We start from the raw sequence: 23,258 nt of genomic DNA, 5'->3' as shown, positions 1-23,258 counted from the left end.
AGAGAACATTATTTCTGAAAAATTGTATTTGTATGTGTCCTTTGTATTCTTGCATTGAGCATTTGCTTCACACGTGATTATCTGTATGTTTGTGGGGATTCCGTTTTTTTAACTGAAAAAATCCTTTTGGGTAAAATTTGAGTTTTGTACATTTGAAGCTTGTTGCATAAACCTTAACAAACATTTGTGATGGGTCATATGTTCCCCTCATATCCTCAGGGCTTCAGGAAATCCATATTGAACTAATAACGGTTTGCCTTTGTTACTTCTCTGAAGAAGAGGAAGGCCTGCCTGACACTGAAACGAGGAAAGTCTTAAAAAACGGTGAAGATAACAATCTGCCTGACACTGGGACAAAGAGGTTGACTGGATGAATAAAGAGTGTGAGTTCGACATTAGGAAAGGACTACAGCTCCATACTGGCAACACCTCAGAGTAGCATAATAACAGGAGGAGGATTTGAAGAATCATGGGGAGAGACCAAGAAGTTCAAACCTGGGACTGGCCAGACATAAGTACGAAATCGAAGATCCTCTGTCAGGAGGATCAGCCTTGGAGAGAGGAGACACAGAGGACTGTGTCACGCTGATGAAGCCAAACCCGAGAAAAGCAGCAGCAGAAGAGAAGTTGCATGACCTGGGGAAGGTGGACTGTGCGGTCCGTGAAATGGCTCTGAGACTGCTCCAACAGTAGCAACACGGAGCCACAGCAGAGAGGAACGAAGGACTGGAAGGAACGCAGATTCTGAGCAATCAACCAGTGATGCTAGCCTGTACGGAGAAAGGCAACGGGAGAGGCGGGAGACCCGGGTAGGAACCCGGGAGGAAGTGATTGAGACAGCCTACCCGTCCCAGTGAAGCCGTAACTATTCAGAAGTGTGCAAAGAACTACGGGACACAGTTTACTCGTTCCAGTAAAACAATAATATCTCATAAGATTCTGCAAACATATGGGACTAAGCCTAATCCTCCCTGACATAATTATTCATAGGAGAGAGAATCGCAGGGGGATGCAGGAGAAAGGGGGAGATCCCAGAGGTGCAAGAGTCCCCTAGAAGAACGGAATGACCTGGTTAATGAAATCACCAAGAACTATTTAAGAACAGCGTACTGAAGCTGGGAAAGCTCGTCCAGGAGAAGGGAGCCATTCTCCTGTACCTCTTTTGTTGTTTTGTTTAGTGATAGCGTCAGCATAGATTCGCTTTTGTGACATAGGATGGACTATTGCCTTGGACTACACTGTTGACGACGAGCACCATAGTTAGTTTTGTGTTAGGCAGGGAAAAACCTTAGACTAGGGATAGACAAGTCTTCTCTTATAATTTGAATAAAAGAGATACTATGAAATGCCACCATTTGGTCTGTCTCCGTCTCTTGACCTACCACAACAACTAGTGCAAACTATGTAATGTAATGTGGTGCTAAAGCACAACTAGCACACACATAAACGGAGTACACCCAGCATGGGGGCCATCAGGGCAAGGCAAAACGTGTTTGACTAATTGAGAGTCTGCCGTTAGAGGACTGAATACACAAGGCATTGTACACAATGCAAACATGACAACTGGGACATGAGCATTCATGCAAAATCCGTTATATGGTAAACAACATGCACTTGTAGTGCCACATAATGAAAACGGTTAATACAAGAAATGCATGCCACATTTTATAGCTAGTACAGCTTTAGTTGCGTCGGCTGTCAGCCAAAAAGCTTTTCTCTGCAGATAACATTTAATAAATGCCAATGCCTTTAAAAGTAAAACTCTGCTAACGCTGCCCGTTGCATTTTTCATACTTGGTGTGCAGCTCCTCCATAGGAAATACTTGTATAATACAAATAACTGCAAAAGGTAGTTAATTCAGCCATCAATGTGGCCTCTGTCGTCCCCTGGATTTAACTTCCTGCTTTTCATTTCTTTTCTATATACATGAGATGGGCTAATAACGTGTCTTCCTTAACATCTAGGAAGCACTGGGGAGCAATCTGTGTGCTTTCCTTCTTATGGGCTTGAATAGTGTGTGGATGCCATGTGCCTCATCACGAGTCTGGCGGTAACCCTTAAATGCGGCGGTAGTGCTATTACCGTTTCATTTAAGGGTCCGCCAGATCATGGCTTTGGCAGATTTGGGAAATATGCGGCAAAATTGCTGATTTTCGGCGCGATTACTGCCAGCGGGAAATCCGCCAGCGGTAACAGCGCAAATTTTCCCCATTGGGCCCAATGGGGAATGAGGAATTCCCGAATGGGCCCAATGGGGAATGGGCAATAACCCTTCCGACAAACCCGTGATCCGGCGCTAATAGTGCCGGGGGGTTTGGCGGTAGGGATTGGACATATGTCCCAGTGAAATGTGTCCAGCTACCACAACACTACTCTGCCCAGGCAGCAGAGTTAGTGGCCCTAATTTTAGCACAAAAAGAAAGCAATGACAAAAGAGTAACTATATATTGTGACAGTGCATACGTCACATCAACTGTACATTCTGGGTTAAGTGGCAGCGAAGAGGGTTCAGAAGGGCAGATGGCACCCCACTGCAACATGCCCTACTACTTGCTGAACTAATTGATCTAATTGAAGACCCCAAAGAAGTGGCATTGGTGAAGTGTCAGGCCCATACAAATGGGGATGATCATATTTCCAAAGGTAATGAAACAGCAGACGCACATGCTAAACATGCTGCGTACTACGGGGAGATTTGGATCCCCCGAGAAAAAGAAAAAGATAAGGGGAGAGTGGGGGAAAGATAGATGCTGATGAAGGATGGGTACACTCATATCCCTGAGAATGAAATAATGGAGTTACAGGCAGCGGCACCCATGGCAGAGAAAGAGCTCTGGGTCAAAAGGGGATGCACAATGTCCCCCACAGACGCGTTATGGCGACAAAACAATACAGGCAAAATAGTGATGCCCCTGGCCCTATTGAAAACAGCCCTGGCCCAACTACATCATCCCGCACACACAGGAAAAGAGGTGATTGCAGCACGAATAAAAGAGGGATGGTTCTGTCCCGAGCTAAATTCACACATTGCAAATTTCATTAGCAATTGTCTCACTTGCCAACAATTTACGGCCGGTCACACGCTACAAGTGATCAAAGGTATTATACCCCGGCCGGAAGGACCCTTTCTACATCTCCACATTGACTACGTTGACATGATCAACGTATTTCAAGGGTACAGATACATGATTGTGGTAGTATGCCCATTTTCAAGGTGGATCGAAGCCGGTCCATGCCCCCATGCAGACGCCTTTAGAGCAGCAAAGTTCCTGGTGAGGGAGGTGTTCCCAAGGTGGTGGGTGGCGAAGTGTTGCGGTCAGACAATGGCCCACACTTTGCCAATTAAATGTTCCAGCACATAACTGCTCTCCTTGGTATCAAGCACAGGTTTGCATGTGCGTACCACCCACAGGCGAATGGCGTTTGTGAACGCCTCAACGGCCTCCTAAAAGAAGAGATAGCAAAAATTCAGCAATCTAGCAAAAAAGCTGGCTCTACTGTCTCCCCTCAGCCCTATCTGAGTTAAGAAACAGGCCACGGTTGGATCATCACCTCACACCCCACAAGGTGGTGACCGGGCACCAAATGCACCTCCCACTGACACCACCATCAAGGGCCATAACAGATTGGCACTCTGTTCAAACTGTTTTTGCTGATGAAATGTACGAATATATATATTCCTTGATTACTATGTCGCCTTTATCTCTCAACAGCTCGAGAGGATGCGGGGCGGGTCGAAGACCACCCAAAAAGAAGACAAAACAATTGAAGGACAGGAGCAAGCAGCACAGTGAACAGTAAGCGAGGGGGATCACGTCCTCCTTCGCAATTTTAATAGAAAGTGGAATAGCCCAAGGTTTACTGGGCCCCACCAGGTCGAGAAAGTAACCACTAGAGCAGTGAAGCTCCGGGATAAACAGGTCTGGACTCACCTGCACGACATCAAGCCCTACAAAGATCAGACCCGCCCTTGCGTCGACGACAGGGCCAACGCAGCAGCAACAGCAACGGAAGACAAAGCAGCAGCAACAGCAACAAAAGACAACGGTGACACAGCCCCTGACCCCTCCCAAACTCAGGACACCCCTAAGGACTCAAATGGACAATTGCCCATAGCCCACCCAATGGTCACGAGATCCCAGAGCAAACAAAACACCGCCCCGGCCAGCCCCGCCCCTGCCACTACCTAAAATAAAGGACATTGGCCCTCATTAGGACTCCGGCAGAAAACCATGTTGCTATTAGCACCGTGGTCGATGCCGGAGTCCGCCATGGCGGAATGGGGAATTACCACCCCATTCCAAGTTTGGCGGGGCAGTAATTCCCCATGCCACCATGGCCCTTTCCCATTCCCATTTTTGCCCCATAGGGCATAATGGGAATGGGAACGGCGGTAAGTACGGTACCGCAAATTGCGGCATCGTACTTACCTCGAGAGTCCCTTTGCAGGCCCCTACTTTAACGGCTGGTCTAGACCAGCCGTTAAGGTCGGGTCCCGCAAAGGGACCTCGTAGTAAGGCGTTAAGGGTTTAAAGGCACTGACACATTTTACGGCGCTGTTAACCCCTTAACGCCAGGGTCCTAATGAGGGCCATTGTCTAACAAACTGCCATATTGCACCACACTTGTAGACACATGCATGTTCTCTTTCTCTTTTTATCTCGCACATGCAGGTGTCGCGTACTACTGTTTATGTATAAAGAAAACTGAAGTAACTAACGTTGCGTTTTGCCCAGGGGTAAATGCTGCCCACAGACGACGACACACCTGAAGCACTGTCACACCAATTTCTATATGTTATAAAAAGACCAAAATATTTAGAGAAGCGAAAAATATGTGTGTATTACAACACGTTCCTTCTGGCCATAGAGCAATCGTTCCCACACCTCCATGAGCACTTACCAGCCCTAAGAGATAGGTCACTAAGATACGCGTGGGAACAGCTTTTCGCTTGGGCATTAAACGATTACTTGATAGGGAGAGCTTGAATAAACAAAACTAACAAAATTAATGCTTATTTTTAGAAATTTTCAGGCATGCATCTATATCGTCAAAAATAATAAGCTGCAGGACCGCAGCAAAGGTAAGAGGAAAATGCTGGTGATATTAGCTATTGTATTAAAAATGATAGGCTTGTTGTTTATCACTGGTCTACTTGCTGCCACTGTCTGGCAGGCACACTATGCTTCTTATGTCATGGCTGCACCTCCTACTAATGAACCCCCCACCAGGGCTGCAACAGGTACGGTGTCAGGTGGTATGAGTAAAACAAGAGTAAATGGGGGAGGATTAAACATAGCACATCTGTTGATAATAAAGGGGTTGAAACATATCTTACAGATTCCGCACACGTCTCAAACAACATGTGGCATCAGCACATGTCCAGAATTGGTAAGGGGACAACTAAGGACAACTGCTATGTGTGCTCATTGATCCCATACGCCATGAGCGCCTTCGGAACCTTTGTGGCTACTGAAGTACCAGCAACATCAGTAGAATGCCTGATATACCTGGCCCTGTTCCAAACAAAAGGACATTTCCAAGGGAGAATGGCAATAATAAAGTGGAAGACGAGAGACACATACTCGTATGAAAATAACTTCATCAAGACACTTCACATGTACAATAACTACTGGCAACTAACAGAAGGGCTCTAGTACGTGACGGATGGGCCAGACAAAGGAGAGACGAAGGGAGTAACGTTGAATTACCTACCATGCGAATGGCGCGCAAGTGAAGTTGCTGGAGTAATGGGGTGCTGGGAAAGACCACTGCTGCTAATATATACGGGAAAGTATACACGAAGGAAGGATGGACAGACGGGGTTGTGGGGAGCGAGATGGTAACACTGACAAAACCAAATATGGCAAAAATAGACGAAGAAAACAACAAGTGTTACAATGGATGGATAAAGACAGCTGGACTGGTGACCTTGTTAGAGAAGGACGAAGACTCGGTATCAATACTTCTACTAACTGCACCGACACTATGTTATCAACACAACAGCGAAGTCCATGTCGGAAGGAACAGCAACTGCAAAAGGATAGTGACCATAACTAAGGAGGGTGCCGGTACAGTAGTTGTAATGGACCACTATTGGGCCTGCGGAGATAAGCCATACCACAGCTTGCCGCCATCTTGGAATGGACTATGCACAATGGTACACATAAATGTACCATCCCTAGTAGTACCAAAGAAAGATGTGAATTTGGGGAAATTCCCTAAGATGGACGAAGGGAATAAAAGGAGGAAAAGATCTGTGACGATTGGAGGAGGAAAAGAAAATAACGACACAAATATATTGTCAAGAGTGAAAAGACAAGGAGAACCACTGACGGGGAACTACCTGTGGGGAAGATCGAAAAACAGCTCTCAGTGACATTCCACCAAGACACAGACTGTTTAGCAGAGCAGCATTGTTCTTCTCATCAATAATACATCCAGGACTGCAGGCATATGCAAATGCAAAATGGCTCCAGATCACAAGATGGGAGCTAATGATGACAATAAACTCCACTGTCAATGGATTCAATGCAATAAAAGAAGAATTGAGGGCAGTACGAATGGTAGCACTACAGAATAGATATGTGAAGGATCTCCTTACTGCAATGGAAGGAGGAGTTTGTGCAAAAATTGGAAAATCATGTTGCACATTGTTCCCTGCTAATGACGCAGACAACGGCAAACTTACTGAGGCAGTATCACAACTTGCCAAGATGCACGCCAAGATGGAAGAAGAAGCTAAAGGAGTGAAGAAAGATGGCAGCTGGTTTTCCTATTTGTGGTCGTGGATGCCATCATGGTTGTCAGATGGCCTTAGAATAATAGCTGGGTGCATAATACTGGGTATGGCTGCCCTTTTAGGATTAAGGTTGTGGAAAGCTCGGACAGCACGGACGACGATGAAATGATGGAAATGATCGGCATGCACGCCTTGATGCCAGCAGAAGACGACAAACACACAGATATAATAATAAAAAAGGAACGGGAGAGATTGCGCAAGCAAATATTAGAAAATGACTTGCACCCGCCATTTGTGAAGGTAGAAAACCCAAGGAACCCGAAGAGCTATGTTGGAAAGTGGGTCTACTGCAAACCCGGTGGTGGATGTGTGTATATATACTAGTAATTTGAAGATCATGTGAACCAGTATGGACACTTAGGAGGAATAACAAAGGTATGGAGACCACGCGGAGGACTAAAGTGGGAAAATGGGAAAACACACTTCCCCCATTCTCATCCAGACCCTGGCCTAGAGGATCACGGCCCAAGCACCCCCCGCGAGAGGAGTTTGACCCGCTCAACTCCTTACCAGACGACAGGGTACCATGTGTTTGTGGCCCACATGCACGAGGAGCATGCCCACTACCATGCCCTGGTCAAGCCGACACCTGCGATATGGACCAGATCGACTAAAACAACAGCCACAAGTATCCACATCGTTAGAGATGCCATGACGACATAGCCAACAGACAAGAAAACATGTGCCACCATGCACACTGGTCACTCACACACCAACACACATGAAGAACACACTCAGTGCTATGACGTAGCGGACTGACACACCCACGGACATACATTGTTGTTATTTTTCACATAGGCCTCCTACATCACCGCAGAAACGCAAGATGCCTGAAGAGCTTGTGTATACGCTTGCAGACGCTTCATGCTACCCTGTCCTCATAGAGACGCCTCCATATATATCCACTGCTACTTATGACACTCTGTCGCCCTGCAGCACCCATGTAATGGATTATATACCACCTCCCAGAAAACTAGGCCCGAGTAGGCCACAAAGCAAGAGTCCCCAGGCCGGAGCCTCTAAGACAAAAACCCTCTTGAGATGAAAAGCAATGCGCTGACCATGCAGAACGAGTCCCAGCGAGAGCCCACAGCCAAGGCCACAATGTTGCAACCCACATGCCGAGCTCTCAGTACCAAGGTTACACCTGCCGCCTCCAAGCGCCCCTCTGGGCCGAAAAACAAATCAAATGCTCATAATTCTGCTCCAGCTACGGTCTCTCCACACGTGACCAAACCAAACTGAAAAGAAGCCAAGCTTGCGAGACAGAAAGTCGTCGGGGTCCCACGTCTGGGACACAGACTGCAACAACCAAGCGACAGGTTGGACACCTACGCCGATGGGAAAGGCGTGATCATCAGCCACTAGCAAGACCTGTCCATTGTCCGCCACTAACACATAGTTGCACAATGTTCCCAACACCAGGTACCTCGCGGGCTGGGAACACCGATGGTCCCAGGCTTGGGGGTGCATGAGGGAACCAATCAGAGTACGAGGGGCTCCTCAATGATGCCATTTCAGTTAGCCAACCACCAAGGGTCCACATGTAACCAATTTATTGTAGCAAGTGTTAGGGACATCCCAAGTGTGCCACCTGACCCGTCCTTATCCACTAATATTCCTCCATATGAGCATCTATACTAACCCTACCACGGGAAGCCAACCCGAAGTGTCGATAGGTTTTGTGACGGTTTTCCCAGGTGACGCGAGTAGCGCGTCATACTGCGGTAAAAAGGGCCTGCGAGCCCCACTAAGAACGAGAGCGTCTCCCCGGATGCATACGGACAGGGAACAATCCCTTCCATTACTATAATAAACAGCAGTAATTACTTTGCTCTTGTGTGTGCCTCATACTCCTTTTGGGACGCGGGAGGAGTTGGGGCCTCCCCAGGCCCGGAGGTCCGCGGATGGCTCACTCCCACTTACATTACTATAGCTCAGACAGGGATAGAAATGCTTTTTTCTTTTCAGACATTTCACAATGACAGGGGCCTTAAGGGCTTATCATGATGAAAGGCACTCCCATCATCCAGGTTGGTGCAGGGAGCTGTTAACATGCACCAAACACTAATGGATGCAAGAGGGCTGGCCAGCGCATCATTTGTGCTGCATCATGGCCCTCTAGAGATGCACAGGCCGCCCTTGTACATGAAGGGGCTTGCACATTACTCAGAGTAATGCAAATAAAAAGTGCTTCGCAAACTCTTTATTTGCATTACATTTTGTGAATCTAGCACTAAGTATATTTTTTAAAAGACTGCAATTTTTTGACAGCTGCAAACAAAGAATTTATGCTGGTTTCTATAGTAAAGAAACAGCCAGGTGCAGGCCATTAGTAATTTACAGAATTTGCTTTCCTTGAGTATCCCTGGCAGGACATTTTCTGAACTTCTGACCTTTTCCATTAGGTATTGTTGGTGTGCAGCAGGGAAAGGTCTGACTTCCCAGGAAGGACAACACTCATTACTCTCCCACCCCCATCAGATGGGGTTGGGGTAAATCCAGTCCGGCAAATAATTGAAGTTATATATCTACATCATTATAGCAGTATCAGTATCACACTTACTGTTTCATCAGATAAATTGCTCACTGATGGGCACTGCAATGGATTCTATAAAGGGAGACCTTGCAGCCTTATTTTGAGAGTAAAGTAAGTCTGTACTTCCTCTAATTGAAATAGGGCCCGTGCACCAGTGGGGATCCTTACAACCAACCTTGTGGTTTTACCTGCATATGGAAAACAGTGTGCATGTTGTATTTTAACCTGAGGGATTAAAGGTTCCTTGTGGGACACAGGCCTATTCAAATCTCTGATGAGCCTTGGGATCAGCACTCATTGTAGAAGGTTAGTTAAGCCAACAAGATAAAGGGAAACCTCTGGACAGCCTGTGATGTTCTGCCTCACAAATACATACCTTAAATTACTTTTTTCCACAATGTATCTACCTACTATGAACATAAATAAAAAAAACTCCACCACAAGTGAAGTGTAACAATTTATGGTACCCCATCCTCGATGTAATACTACATTTACCACTGTAGGTCCAGTCTGGGGTCCCTTGATGCCTTTTTACTTTGACAGGTGCCATTGTTCCAGCATTGAGCTGTTGAAGTGCATTGCACCCACTGCCTCCTATGGTCTGCACACCCCTCCTGGTATGAGAATACAGGAGAGAGAATTTTTACCCCAGGGAGAAGTGGGGTTGAGGTTGAAAAAATACACACAGGGCCCGATTCACAGAATTTCTTGCATGGTTCAAAGTGACTTTGCACTGCCGACAGAAACCCTTTTGCAGTGCAAAGTCAGTACAAAGTCATTTTGTACTGCAAAAATGACTTTGTATTGACTTTGCACTTTGAAGCGTGCAAAAAATTCCATGAATCAGACACAGAATGTTTATTTATTTTTAATTTAATTACTTAGTATTACACAGTTATAATTAATCAACGTTTAACACTTCTCAACCAAATCATCCATTTAGAAAACAAACAAAAAATAGTAAAAACAGTATTTAGAAGGGGAGCTAATAACTGTTCGGTGAGTCCCCAATGTATCGGGCATTCGCCTGTATAGACCGTAAATAGTTACGGAATGGTGGCCAAATGTCCACTGGTTTGCAGCCTATGGGCTGCAGCAAGGACCAGCATTCCTCTTGGTCAGAGGCCCATGTGATGGCCCGTAGCCAGTGTGTCACGGATTGGGAGGTGGAGCGCAGCCATTGTAACCGTATGCATCTAATTGCCAATAACATAAGGAGGCTCGGTAGTGTGTGAAAGCCACGTCATAGCTGCTTGAACCTGTGAAATAAGCAATTCAGTTGGATAGGCTCGATGGTGCATTCAAAAATCACAGACATAATATCGCATACCTCTCCCCAGTACATTCTCAGTTCAGGCAAATCTTGCAGCATGTGGAGATATCCTGCCTTGTCAGAGTGAGATCTGGGGCATTGAGGGGGTGGGTGCGGGAGAAGAGGTGTAGTCAAGTTGGGGTGTAGTGGAACCTATGCAGTACCTTGAATTGTATTAATTTAAACTTGGAATTAAAGGAGACAATTTGGGTCTGTAGACACATAGCCTCCCACATCTCGTCAGTAATGTCTATAGCTAGGTCTTTGGCCCAGGTTTCGCTGAGTTTCTTGAGGGGTCTATTACCGCAGTGCTGCAGCAAATCGTATAACCTGGCTACATCGCCATGGGTAGAAGTTCCCCCTATAACAACTTCCAGTAATGGTTCATCAGGGGGGGAGTGTATGGAATTCGTCCAAGCTGCTTTAGCAGCCTGGCGGAGCCCCACGTACTGTAGCCATTGCATGGAGAGTCTCAGTGTGGGCACAGGCAGACCCTTTAGTCTGATAAAGGACCCCATGTTGTACACATCCCTCACGGCTGCATAGCCTCCCATTGCCCATTGTCGTACCGCTGTCTTATTTATTTTAGGGAACGTCGAGAAGAAATTCCATAATGGCAAGTCTCCATGCAAAGGGCGTGGGTTGTCTAGCATTCTCCATATTTTGAAGATGGCTGCTGGAAAGAAATCTGTCAAAAATGGGAGCAATACCGTTACTCACCTCTGTCAGAAGCTGGCGATTTCTAAAACCTGTCATGTGTAAAGTTGGACATTGAACTCAAAGTATGCCAATGAAAGACTTGCTATCAGAAGCTAAGAGGTGGAGACAATTCAAAACTATATTTTAAAGGGTTTGAATCAAGAAATTGGTTGATGTATTTGTTAAAAAGGTAATTTATATTTTAGGACAATTCAATTTCAGATGTTTAAAAGTTAAAGTTTCCCACACTGAGCCTCAAAGACATTCCACACCCTTTTACCCAACAAAGGAACCTTCCCCCTGCTCTCTGCTAAGAAACTGGCAGGCTGGTGTGAAAGGAAATGGGAGGGGCACTCTGGCATGTGGCTCTGGGAAAGAGACAATGGAGTCCTTGAACTGAATGGAAATGCTAATTCGGGTGTGACTGACATCAACTGCCCTGGCAGGAAGACAAGCCATGTGACTCTCTCACTCGGCCAAACTTTGGAGGCGGGCCGACTGAAAATGTGGATTTGAAATCGGACTAAATATATGTTTTGGGAAAAGACATAAAATATTGTACTGAACTGAAAAAAATATGAAACTTAGAGATTATTAAAATGAAAAATGTGCTCACAGTTTAAAACTAATCTGGAATCTGTGCGACATTCAGAGACTGAACTACAAAAAAGTTCACATTCTAGCAATTGTGATTATGCTAGGAACATGAAAAAGTATAGGAATATGCCCAGAGGGGATGTGCAGGTATGTGTAAAAAATCGTACAGATCCGAAAATGTGCAACCAACCAAAAGTGCAACAAATTGCCATTTATGAAACAAAACTCGTAGGAAGATTTTGACAGAAACGCACCTTAGGCAAACTGTGATGTGTATATGTATTATTAACAAGTTTTGCATAATGAAAATATGTTTTTTGGGAAAAATAGATTTCCTGGGTAAAAGCAAAGGGGAGGTTCTTCCCTAGACTGTAAATGGCAGCATCACTCTGACACATGATGACACAACATGACACACTGTTCCTTTCTCAAATCAGGGGACAGGGAATTCGCTGACCTATCAGATCCTTAGAGGGTTGGGCATTGTGTATCAGCCTTCCCACCCACTTTGGAAAATTGATAAATAGGGACTGTTGAGGACCCACAGACACACACTCTTTCACTCATCAACTGATCCATTGGCGAAGCACCCTGGAGGAAGATCCAGACTCCAGAACCAGACTCTAGACTCTAGAACCAGACTCTAGAACCTTGAAGCAGAGGCCTAACCCAAAGAGCTGAACCCTTTTCAGCAGGCCTTTAAAAATCTTGCAAACCTGATTTAACCCCTAACTTCCTTGGGCCTAACCTAACTGATCCAACAGTCTGGCTGAGCTGTTTGCTGCTTCTGGCCAACAACCTTTGCTAGAACCCAAGATCCAGATCAGTCCAGCAGAGCTGTAACCCAGAACCCGTCAGATCCAGTCCAAGAGGCAGTGCAGACCAGAGTGCCTTGCTGAGAGCCCTGATCCTGTCCGGTGGCGAGTGAAGTCCAAACCCTTAACCAGATCTTTGACGGGCCCATTCCATTCCAAAACCACAGGTGTGAGTATTTAGCATAGAACTGTCCATAGTCATCTCTTAGTTTAAAGTAATCCATGCAACCCATTCCAACATATTCAGACTGCATTGTAGAATCTCTTTTGTCCATTCTGAATCCTTTCTCATCCATCTAATCCTGTGATAATTGTTAGTGTAAGCCAACCTGTTTGCAATTCAAAGTGCAATTTCATTTGAAATCTTGACTCCTTTTGAGAAAAATCGACCTTCACTAAAACCTCTGTAACTTTTGAACCGTACGTTATAGAAACGGAATTTAAATGTAATTTTGAAGATACCATCCTCAGCTTTCAAACAAACCCAAAACATAATCGCGCTTCCCACACGTGGAAAAGTTGCCGCAAATATGCATTTGGCTCAATTTCACCACCTGTAAAAACAGCTGTTTCTTGTTTTCAACTTCTGAATTTCGGTTTCCATCTGCTAACCATTCAACAATCATTGCTAGTGTTTCCCTGAACTTATCCAAAGCAACCCTCACGTATTCTGAATTCAATTTAGCAAATTAAAATCATTTTTAGCATTTTTCCCATTCATTTCAAACCACAATTAAAAGCAACTGACCTGTTTAAAATCATCCCTGTTCTCTCTAAGCTTGCTGGGGGGAATCAAGATTGAAACTGCAATTGTTGATTGTTATTCCAGATACCTGTGTACCCTCATTCCATCTCTTCATATTGCATATTGGGGGGAGTGAGTAGTGACAGAGGGAAAGAGTGATCACCTTGTCTTTGATTGAAGTCATACCAGGTCTTATTTCTGTGTTGCATTTTTCCTATCATTGCAATTTCTTGAACCCATACAAAGTTATTCTCTGCTACATTATTCTTCCTGTTCCTACTCCTAATTGATTAAAGAGATTGTTGATATTGTCATATTACCCATTGCCGATCATTGTTCATAGTCATAAGTGTGATATTCACATATTATCCATATTTATAAAAGTGTGATATATATATTGTTCAATTCTTCAAATAAATCTTTTGATTTGCAAAACAAACCTATTTCTTGGTTCAGTGAGACCGGGGGAATTCAAAGAGAGGGGTGTTATATAAGGGTACATCATCCAGAATTAAAAGAACTTTTGACATAAAAATATATAAATAAGGGTTTCCATTGGGCATCCCATACTAGGCATTGACGTTGGAGTGCTGGATTGAAATCACTTATAGCCTGCAAATTCACTTTGCAGGCAGAATTTTCAAATTGATTCCTATGGGAATCTGCCTGGTCTTGGCCAGGTGCAAACCCGAGGCAAAAACCATGGGAATCCATTTGTTGTACGCTTGCTTGAAAACCGAATGAAGTCATAAAGCGAGGTGCACTGACAAGATGTAGGGTGAGTTCACGTCAGACATCTTATCTCCGCTCCATGCCCTTCCTCGACCTTGTCACTGCATCAAAATGGGGCAGAGATGTACATCAAAGCGTAAAAGTAGTACATCTTGATTTTGCTCTGCGATATACAGCTCTGTCCCATATAAAATAAGGCTGCAAAATTGTACATAATGGGATTTTTGAGAGGGGCTTGAAAGGACCCCAGAGTCTTTGTAGACATTTCTCTTTCTAAGGTGATACTGTGCTACCCTGTATTTTTATCCACCTGACTTCCCTCCTGAGAGGTCATCCACTGCTACCAATAGGGGACCCCAGGAAAGTCAATGACACACTGTCCGACCTATTGAGTAGCTCTCCTTAACTACTGAACTTAAAACTTACGTTTATCCCCTTCTTCTGCTATCAACCTTATAGACCCTTATCTCGATGACCATTTAGTCGCGAACAATAAGCAGCACATCTGTTCGCACCAACATACCTTTATTACGCCATATTTTCCAATATCTGAACAAACACCAAAAGAAAAAAGAACAGGCTTGCGGTTATTCACCTCTCACGGCCCATTACTATGGAACAAGAAATCACTGGAAATATGCAAACTAAAGAATTCACAACAATCAATGAGAATATGAAAAGAAAATATTTGTGAGTAGTTTTGGCTTTGTGGGTCCGGTCTGTCAAGGCAACATGTATAAATAGTACAGTTGTAATTTGGCCAAGTATGGTATATGTCGCGTTTTACTGAGATGTGGTTAAAAAGCCAAATAAACCACTCTAAAGTTAGTTGCTTCCAAATTGCTCAGATAGGAGACAGTGCCAAATCCAGTTTTGCAAAAACAAGTGTTTGTTTTATTATAATGAATTTGCCCTTGTTGATGACACGTGTTTCGGCTTTACTGAAAAGCCTTTTTCAAATCAGGGCCTAACCACTCCTTATTTATACAGATTTATAAAAATAAATAATAAATAATATTAATAAATTGGACAGTTTGCCAATATCAAAATCATGACACTGCATCAATCAACATCTATCAACATTATGTGGATTAAACCACCAAAGAAAGAGATAAATGAAAATAAAACCATGAGGAATAGGGTGGGAGGGGGGAAAAAGAAGAGAGGATTAGGGAGACGGTTGGTAGAGTGAAGGGGTTTTGATAAAGATTACAACCAACATATGTTAAGGCTCTCAACTACTGCATTTATTTTAAAGGGATTGAACCCAATTATTTGTGAACACCAGACTGACAAACATATGGGAACATGCAATTTAAGGTAACAATAATCAACTACTCTACAAAACGAAAGAAATGTGTGTAATATACTTAAAAAGGCTTTTCAATACAGCCGGAACACGTGTCATCAACAAGGGCAACTTCATTATAATAAAACAAACACTTGTTTTTGCAAAACTGGATTTGGCGCTGTCTTCTATCTGAGCAATTTGGAAGCAACGAACATGAAAAGAAAGATACTCAAAAAGTATGTCATCAAGTCATTACAAAAGTCCCAGAATGGATGCTCCTTCTGTGGAAATCGCACGTGCGCACATAACGGAACTACAACCAAACTTGTTCCTTTTTCCCACCACTCTATCTGGCAGAATGAGGGGGATGAGGGGCGGAGCTAGTTCCCTATTTTGGAGTACAGGATTCAGAGGATTTAACACAAGCTGTAATTCCACCACAATAAAAACTCTCTTTTTTGGAAGTAGATTTGAGGGGGAAATTGCAGTTAGCTACATGTAAGAAGCATATCCTCTTTTATACACCCAAATGCAGAATTCAGCAGTCTGGTAAAGTTGGCTGTAATTTTGTTAACATCAAAAAGGTTGGCACAGTAGAATTAGTACAACGTCGAAGTGGTAATGACCCCTGTTGAAATGAAGTGAATGCTGTGAGTACAGATCATGAGAAACACTGAATCCACTATGATCCTTTGCTCATGATAAGAGCCATCACTTTTCTTTACAAGATGTCTAGCATGTGTTTCTCAAAAGGTTTTGCGGTGTATATATATATATATATATATATATATATATACCTGGTGGTGCCAATGTACCAGTAACTGAAACTCACTTTGTTTCTGACCTAACCACCTGGAGGTCAAAAGTCAACAGACAACCCACCTGATCCTCTCCACCACTGACCTACTTTTTGACTACTCATCCTCTCTGCTCATTGCTACCATCTTCCCACAAGCCTCTAAGTACTTGGAAGCAGCAACCTGATGGTGTGAGCACTGTACAAAATCCATCAATGAAAACCAAATCGATTGCATAGATGCCAACATTCCTCATCTCATATGGAGGATGCTAAGCCAGACTTGTGTTTTTATTTGCATACAGGGATCAACAGTAGAGCAATTAGAATAGAAAAGGAACACTATAAATCCCAGAATGCAAAGAAATGCACTGGATAAGCATCTCCTGAAAGAAATGTTGCACGTTAGCATATATCCTAAATATATCTACTGCTCATTTTCAATTTGCACCAAATGAAGAGGAACATTTACATCTGGCCTTCAAAATAGAAGTTTTTTTAGAGGCTTAAGTGTGTGTTTTATATTCATTTATATTAATACACTAGTTATTTACATGCCTTAGACTTTTGGTACATTAAAATAAATTACCTATCATTACTTTCCAACTCAACAGAACTCAGATGTTCAACCTCACAATGAAGCATACATGCCAACATTATCCATTTAATGCAGGAGTCCAGTCCTGGTTTTAACTGTGCATATTGGCACTTGTAGTCTGGGTCTTATAATGGGATGATCCAGGGCTTCAAGCCCCAGAAAGCAAAGTTTCAACCAGGACTGCATTGGAGTCTCCCTAATGGAATGGACAATGCTGGCATGTATGATTGGAATGGATAATGATACCAACTTAACAAACTCCAAAGAGTACAAAACGCTGCTGCCAGACTCCTCCTTGCACTGGGACAAAGGGACCACATCTCACTTGCTCTCTGCACCCGTCAGTGCCTCCCTATTGGTCGAAGAGCCACTTTCAAAAACCTTTGCATCACCCACCGAGCAGTACACAAGACCGGCTCGACATACCTACAAGAAAAGATTATGCCCTACCTCCCAACGCGCACCCTAAGATCTAGCATGGCCCTCCTACTAGTGATGCCTCCCTCCAACACAGCCAGGATTGGAGGGTCAGTGTTCTCTACCCTGGGACAGCACTATGGAACTCACTGCCTCCCCACATTCGGCACAACCAGGACCACATGGCCTTCCGTAAAGCATTAAAAACCTGGCTTTTTCCCTAATCATTGAAAGCCACCGCCTAGGACCACCAAAACATTCCACCAATGACCATAACTCGGTTCTTTCGGCAGTACCTCGAATAACAACTGCTGGCCTCAGAACCATCACAGAAATAGGAACAGTCAGCACTCGAAAGCCAACCATAGTGACCGACAGGCTCTAGGACATGCATCTGCTGACCGCCTCAGCATCGATGCCTGACTACAAAGGCCACTATTAATTGTATACTTCGCCCTGACTTGCTCATCTCATCCAGACCTGACATACCCAAGCTCTAAGACCAAAGATGACTGTCTGTATTTATCATCCTGGGGACCATAGCTCATCAGCACCATAACCAAGCCTAATCAACTATCTTCCCACAAGAAAGCACTCCCCGCACCTCGCCAGGTGATACAAACTTCTGTCTTTCCACCAAATCTGCAGACTCCGCACCGCCGAACTCCCAAACTCAATCTGCCCCTCTTACACCAAATGCGACTGAACCTGCTCTTACCAACTCTACCGCTACTGATACTAATCCACATTCCACAATAGCATACCGGGAACCTACCCAAAGAGCCACTACTGCAGAACCTAAAGCACTATGGTTCATACATAGCCTGATCATATCACCCTCACCTTATATACAAAACAGTACATGCTCAAGTCAGGCAAGCAACACGGCTGACAACTGTCCTCCTGACGCTGACTACCATCTATGCAAAACTGCCTCCGCCCATTCGGCTCTCTGGCACCCCGCCTCAATGAGACCACATTGCTGTGATATGATTTCACATTTATAACCTCCATCATGCAAACGAGTCACCCAGCCACCCACCATAAACCATGACAAGGGACCCAGAATATGGGCCTTTTGACACCTAAAACAGAGTCACAGTTTCCAAGGACCTGCCAACTGAGCGAACATAACATACACGCTCCAACCAGAGACTCCGACTAGAAGATCCTCTACCACAAACGTCCAGAACAATCACGGCATGCACATTAGCGTTCGAGAGTAATCAGAATCAGAGGCCTCATACCAGTGAGCACTATCACTCATACTAATATGCTCACTCTCAACTTTAGACCAACAAACAATAGAACGCAGCAATACACCTAGTTCAATTTCGGCCTAGCTGCACACATACCTACACTATGCACTCCATGAACACCTCAACAGCCTGATAGAACGCAGCTATACCCCACGAAAAAATCAGCCTAGCTGCACACATAAAGCTCCTACACAGGCCATTGGCCACCAGAATGCAACTCAGTGACCACCTCCTTGCTGCTCACATTCACTGATCTCTCACAACCACTGGGCCGCTCCTTATATTAGAATTCGGCTACCAACACGCCAACCACCCTGGCTGCACACACAGAGAGTGCACCCGAGCACTATAGACTACATCAACTCTCTCCACTGATCTGGACTACGGTCCCCAAGGGCGTTCAACCCACAAGCTCTTGTAAAGCGTGATACAAATGAACAATAACAATAACAATGTATGATGATGACTGGTTGGGCCAGCTCTGCTGGGGACTCGGACCTGTGATTTACAGGTTGGCCGGAGATCTTTGCGGTTGTTGCTAAACGCGCTGAGCTATCTTTGCTGTATGATTAATTAGACACAGCGTTAGCGCCTTCCCTGGACTTGTCCAGTGTTAGGCCGTCAAGGAAGTACATTCAGAAAAATAGGAAGGGTACAAAGCAGCTCATTGTGTTCTATTTAGAAAGGGAAGTTCAAGTGTCTTGAACTTAACCTAAGTCTGTCTGTCCTTCCGTTTGGTACGCAAGACGTTCCGAATCCTAATAAACAGTCACGTGGCTGGAGTGCTGCTGCCGCGCCCTTTGCTTTCTGTTTACATGATCACTGTCCCTTATTATCCATGCAATCACGGAAATAGCTTTGCACAACTGGACACGAGGCCGCAAGGCAGCAAAACTAATCTTTACAAGGTTCCTGCGCAGGCAGATGCGTGGCTTAAGAACTGATAAAAGAGTGATTTGGTGCTGCTTTAAAAATCCTCACCAACGCAGAAGTGAATGAGTAACAGCGTGTAATAACGCGGCGGTAAAATATCGCTGACCTTTCTTTTCTAGATAAAGTTCAGTGGTTGTTGGCAGAAATGGTCAGCAGGGTTTTCTCCGTCCAGGCTTGAGTGAGGTCTGCTCCGCCGAAGGCAGTGCTGCTTCCGGTGGATGGACTCGGGGGGAAAACTCGGAATTCACCCAATTCTATCTGCGCCGTATTAAAATCCGTCCAATAGGAAACATGGCGCACCACCTCAAGAACATTCTGGTCGTCTCTTTGGGATTTTTGCTGCTGTTCACTGCTTTTGGTGGTCTGCAAAGTTTGCAGGTATGTGAACCGTGGCTTCATTTTGCATTTGCTTTGTGCGTTTACCTAGCCCTCCGCTGTCAGCTGTGAGCACGTTTCCCCTTGTCTGTGCTCGGGTGGAACTGAAGCGAATCTGCTTTCCAGGAAGCATCAATGCATGGCTTTAATAAACCCCGGTAGAGCAGCGTTACACTGGCAAATGCTTGAAACAAATGATGTAAACTGATTGTAGAACTGACATTCCATCTAGACTGCAGGGGTGATAATGGAAATGGAAAAACACTCTTAGCCCCCCAAGAAATGTTCTGTGGAAAATAATTAGGTCCGTCTTTACAGAGTTTCAGCTCTCTTTCATAACTCCAGCAGCAGAATTGCACCGGTGTCAAAAAAGCTTTTTTTTTTTTAAACAAAATGACTCCGTTCATTATTAATTTTCTGTCTTGTATTCCTTTTATTTTATTGATTCTCTTCCTTTCTTCCTTTCTTCTTTTCTTTCTTTCTTTCTTTCTTTTTCTCTCTTTTATACACTTACGAAAGAGTTCAATCTTAAAGCGGCTATGTTCACTTCCATCCACTCAGCTCTCTCCATTCACCCTTCACTACTACATCATGTGTGATGAAACATGATTTACAGGATTTAAAACCCACTGGTGCTGTTCGCTGCATAACCCTGGGTAGATACATGATTTTGTATTTTTATTTTTTTTATGTTTAATAATTTTTTTAATTAATTTTAAATAAGAACATAATGATGTACAACAAAAATCGGTCAACTGAGAAAAGTACATCAAATATTCAAAGAACATGTCAGAACCGAGTAAAACAGAGAGTCACTGGGGTTGATTCATGGAATTATTTGCGCTGAAAAACGGGGATTTGTGCGCCATTCTGCCCGCAAATCCCTGTTTGACAAATGGGGTTTTGCAGGCAGAATGGAGCACAAATACCCGTTTTTCGGCACAAATAATTCCATGAATCAGCACCAATAAGCGTTATTTAAATCTAAGTACATACATGATTTTTTAATCTCAGCACAGATCGATTCTCAAGTTCAATAGCTAACCCATTCTTACAATTTGATCATGCCCAATTGTTAATGATGGTGGTACTGTGCATACAGCACTCTTAACACTAACCACTGATGGCGGCAGGCTGGGCTGTAGAGACATACTTACAGTGTCATGCCATTTCTTTCCTTCCTCCAGTTCAAGAGAGCACAGCTGTAGTTTACCACTTTGCTTAGATCAGGCTTCTGGCAGTGTTCTATTGACTGTCATTTCTACACAGTGAGTGGGTGGATGACATTGCCAATTTTTCAAATGTATTTATTTGTTTATTTCTAGAGCGCCATAACCTGCAGGCATCAGGGCGCACAAATAGACAGAGATAGGACGAGACATACGTGGTCAGCAACTATTTATTCAAAGAGAACGTTTTTTAGGTTTTTTCTGAAGGTATTGTATTTTTCTTCTGATCGCACGGGTGTAGGTAAATTATTCCGTGCACCTGCAGCTCTGAGGGGAAAGGATCGCAGGGAATCAATCCATTTGTTTGAATGCATGATTGCAGTTAGTTATACTGGCTCTCCAGACCATGTTGGAACATGTATGACCAATTGAACCACATGTATTAATTGGTCAAGTTGACCACATTAGTCCCAGCTTTATTATCATTATTATTATTATAATTATTATTAGGGTATTTGTTTTAGCGCTGACCTGGCTTCTGGAAGAAACAGAACACTTTACAAACTATAGGTGGGAAGGTCACAGTGAGGAAGGCAGAAATATAAGGGAGCAGGGAGCTAACAACAGGGAATGGGGATGATGGGCAATTTGGCAGCAAGGGATCTACAAGCAACCAGAGGAAGAAACAGTGGGGATGAGAGCACCCAGTCTAAGATGCGGTGGGGTGTGGCGCGTGTGTGGACATAGGTGCTAGATCGGAGCCATTCCTTGAAGAGGGAGGTCTTGAGGTCTTGAGCTCCTTCCCGGAATGTAGAAGTGAGAGGGCGAGTCTTGTGTTGACAGGGATGAGGTTCCCGAGTCTTGGGGCGTAGGGAGAGAAAGCCAGCCTTCTGGTTCTTTCCTTCCTGCACTGGCGGATTTCAAGTCTGCACATGTCCTTACTTCTGGTGGATTGTAGGCCTCAAGAGATGCTGAGTTCTCAGTGAGGTAGCTTGGGGATTTCATGGTGACAGACTTGTCGATGATGCAGCAGGATTTGAAGATGATGTATATTTGTAGTGGAACCCAGCGCAGTTCGATGAGGGTCGGGTGATGTCGAATTTGCAGAGTCCTTTGATGAGTGGTGCGGCAGCATGCCAGAGACATCTCAGAGGTGTGAGGGTAGTCATCGGAAGGCCTTCCAAAAAGGCATTTCCTCCATCTAGGTCTGAGAGGACCAAGGCTTGGACAGCAGGTCTGCAGTGCTTTCTGGGATGGAGGGCATGATTTTTCACAGGAGAGAAAGTTGGTACCACACCGTTTTTCTGTATTCCTTGCAATGTGCTGTTTGAAGGCGAGCTGTCTGTCGATGTCGAACCCAAGGGACTTGGTGCCGGTGGCCAGTTGGGGTATGAAACCCTTGAGGTTCATAGCAGAGAGCCTTGTCTGGATGTCAGAAAGAACTGTGTTGTTGGGTCAGCATTAGGAATTCAGCCATGGAGGCGTTGAGCTTCAGGTAAACACTTACATTAAGGACTGGATCAATGTGAGGCAATCCTTGAGCCTGTGGATGTCTTTGATGGAGAATATCTTGAGGATGTGCGTGCTATCTGCGTATTGCTGCATGTGGATGTTGTGCAGAACTAGGAGGGTTCTGAACGGTTCCATGTAAAGATGGAAGATTAAAGGGGAGAGAATTCATCCTTGTGGTACTTCACAGGAGATGGGCAGAGTTGGTAGTCTGGAAGAATCTATTTGTACAAACTGGTTCCTATTAGCATCGTGGGACTTGAACCAGCTGAGGACGAGTCGCTGATCCCCAGGAGGCGATGTAGATTGTTGCTGAGTGCATGGCACTCGACTGTGGCGCATGCTGCTTAGAGGTCAAGGAGAACCAGGATGCAAGGATAGCCATCATCAAGTACTTTATCCATCATTCCGCAAACCTGAAGAACTTACATGGAAAAATTCCCTACAACGTTCCTGCCCCCAATCGCCTTAATTTGAACACAATCTTATAATATGCCACTTGAGGTGATATTAGAGAAATCATTTAATTTAACAGTCCCCCTTTCCTAAACATCCCTTTAAAAGCAACTCCAGTTCCATCCAACTATGTGCCCCTTCATGGAATGCATTCACCACCATTTCACCATGTCCAGCTCTGGTCAATGGACCGACTCTTGCCAGGTCTGAGAT

At 44.4% G+C, this 23,258-nt stretch overlaps 1 protein-coding gene across 1 annotated transcript in view; it reads left to right on the top strand.

Annotated features, from left to right (window-relative positions):
- The first annotated feature begins 19,672 nt into the window (after positions 1-19,672).
- The window catches only part of LOC138467664 (protein unc-93 homolog A-like), a 322,638-nt gene continuing 319,052 nt past the window's right edge, over positions 19,673-23,258 (top strand). The window contains exon 1 of the mRNA XM_069607845.1: positions 19,673-19,914. Within this exon, the coding sequence (XP_069463946.1) occupies positions 19,828-19,914 (87 nt within the window). The 5' untranslated portion in view covers positions 19,673-19,827. The remainder of the gene's footprint in view (positions 19,915-23,258) is intronic.

This window comes from Ambystoma mexicanum, chromosome 4q (assembly GCF_040938575.1).
Source record: "Ambystoma mexicanum isolate Mex_15411 chromosome 4q, UKY_AmexF1_1, whole genome shotgun sequence".
NCBI lineage: Eukaryota > Metazoa > Chordata > Amphibia > Caudata > Ambystomatidae > Ambystoma > Ambystoma mexicanum.
Note: the sequence above shows the minus strand (reverse complement) of the source record. Positions and strands in the feature narration are given on the sequence as shown.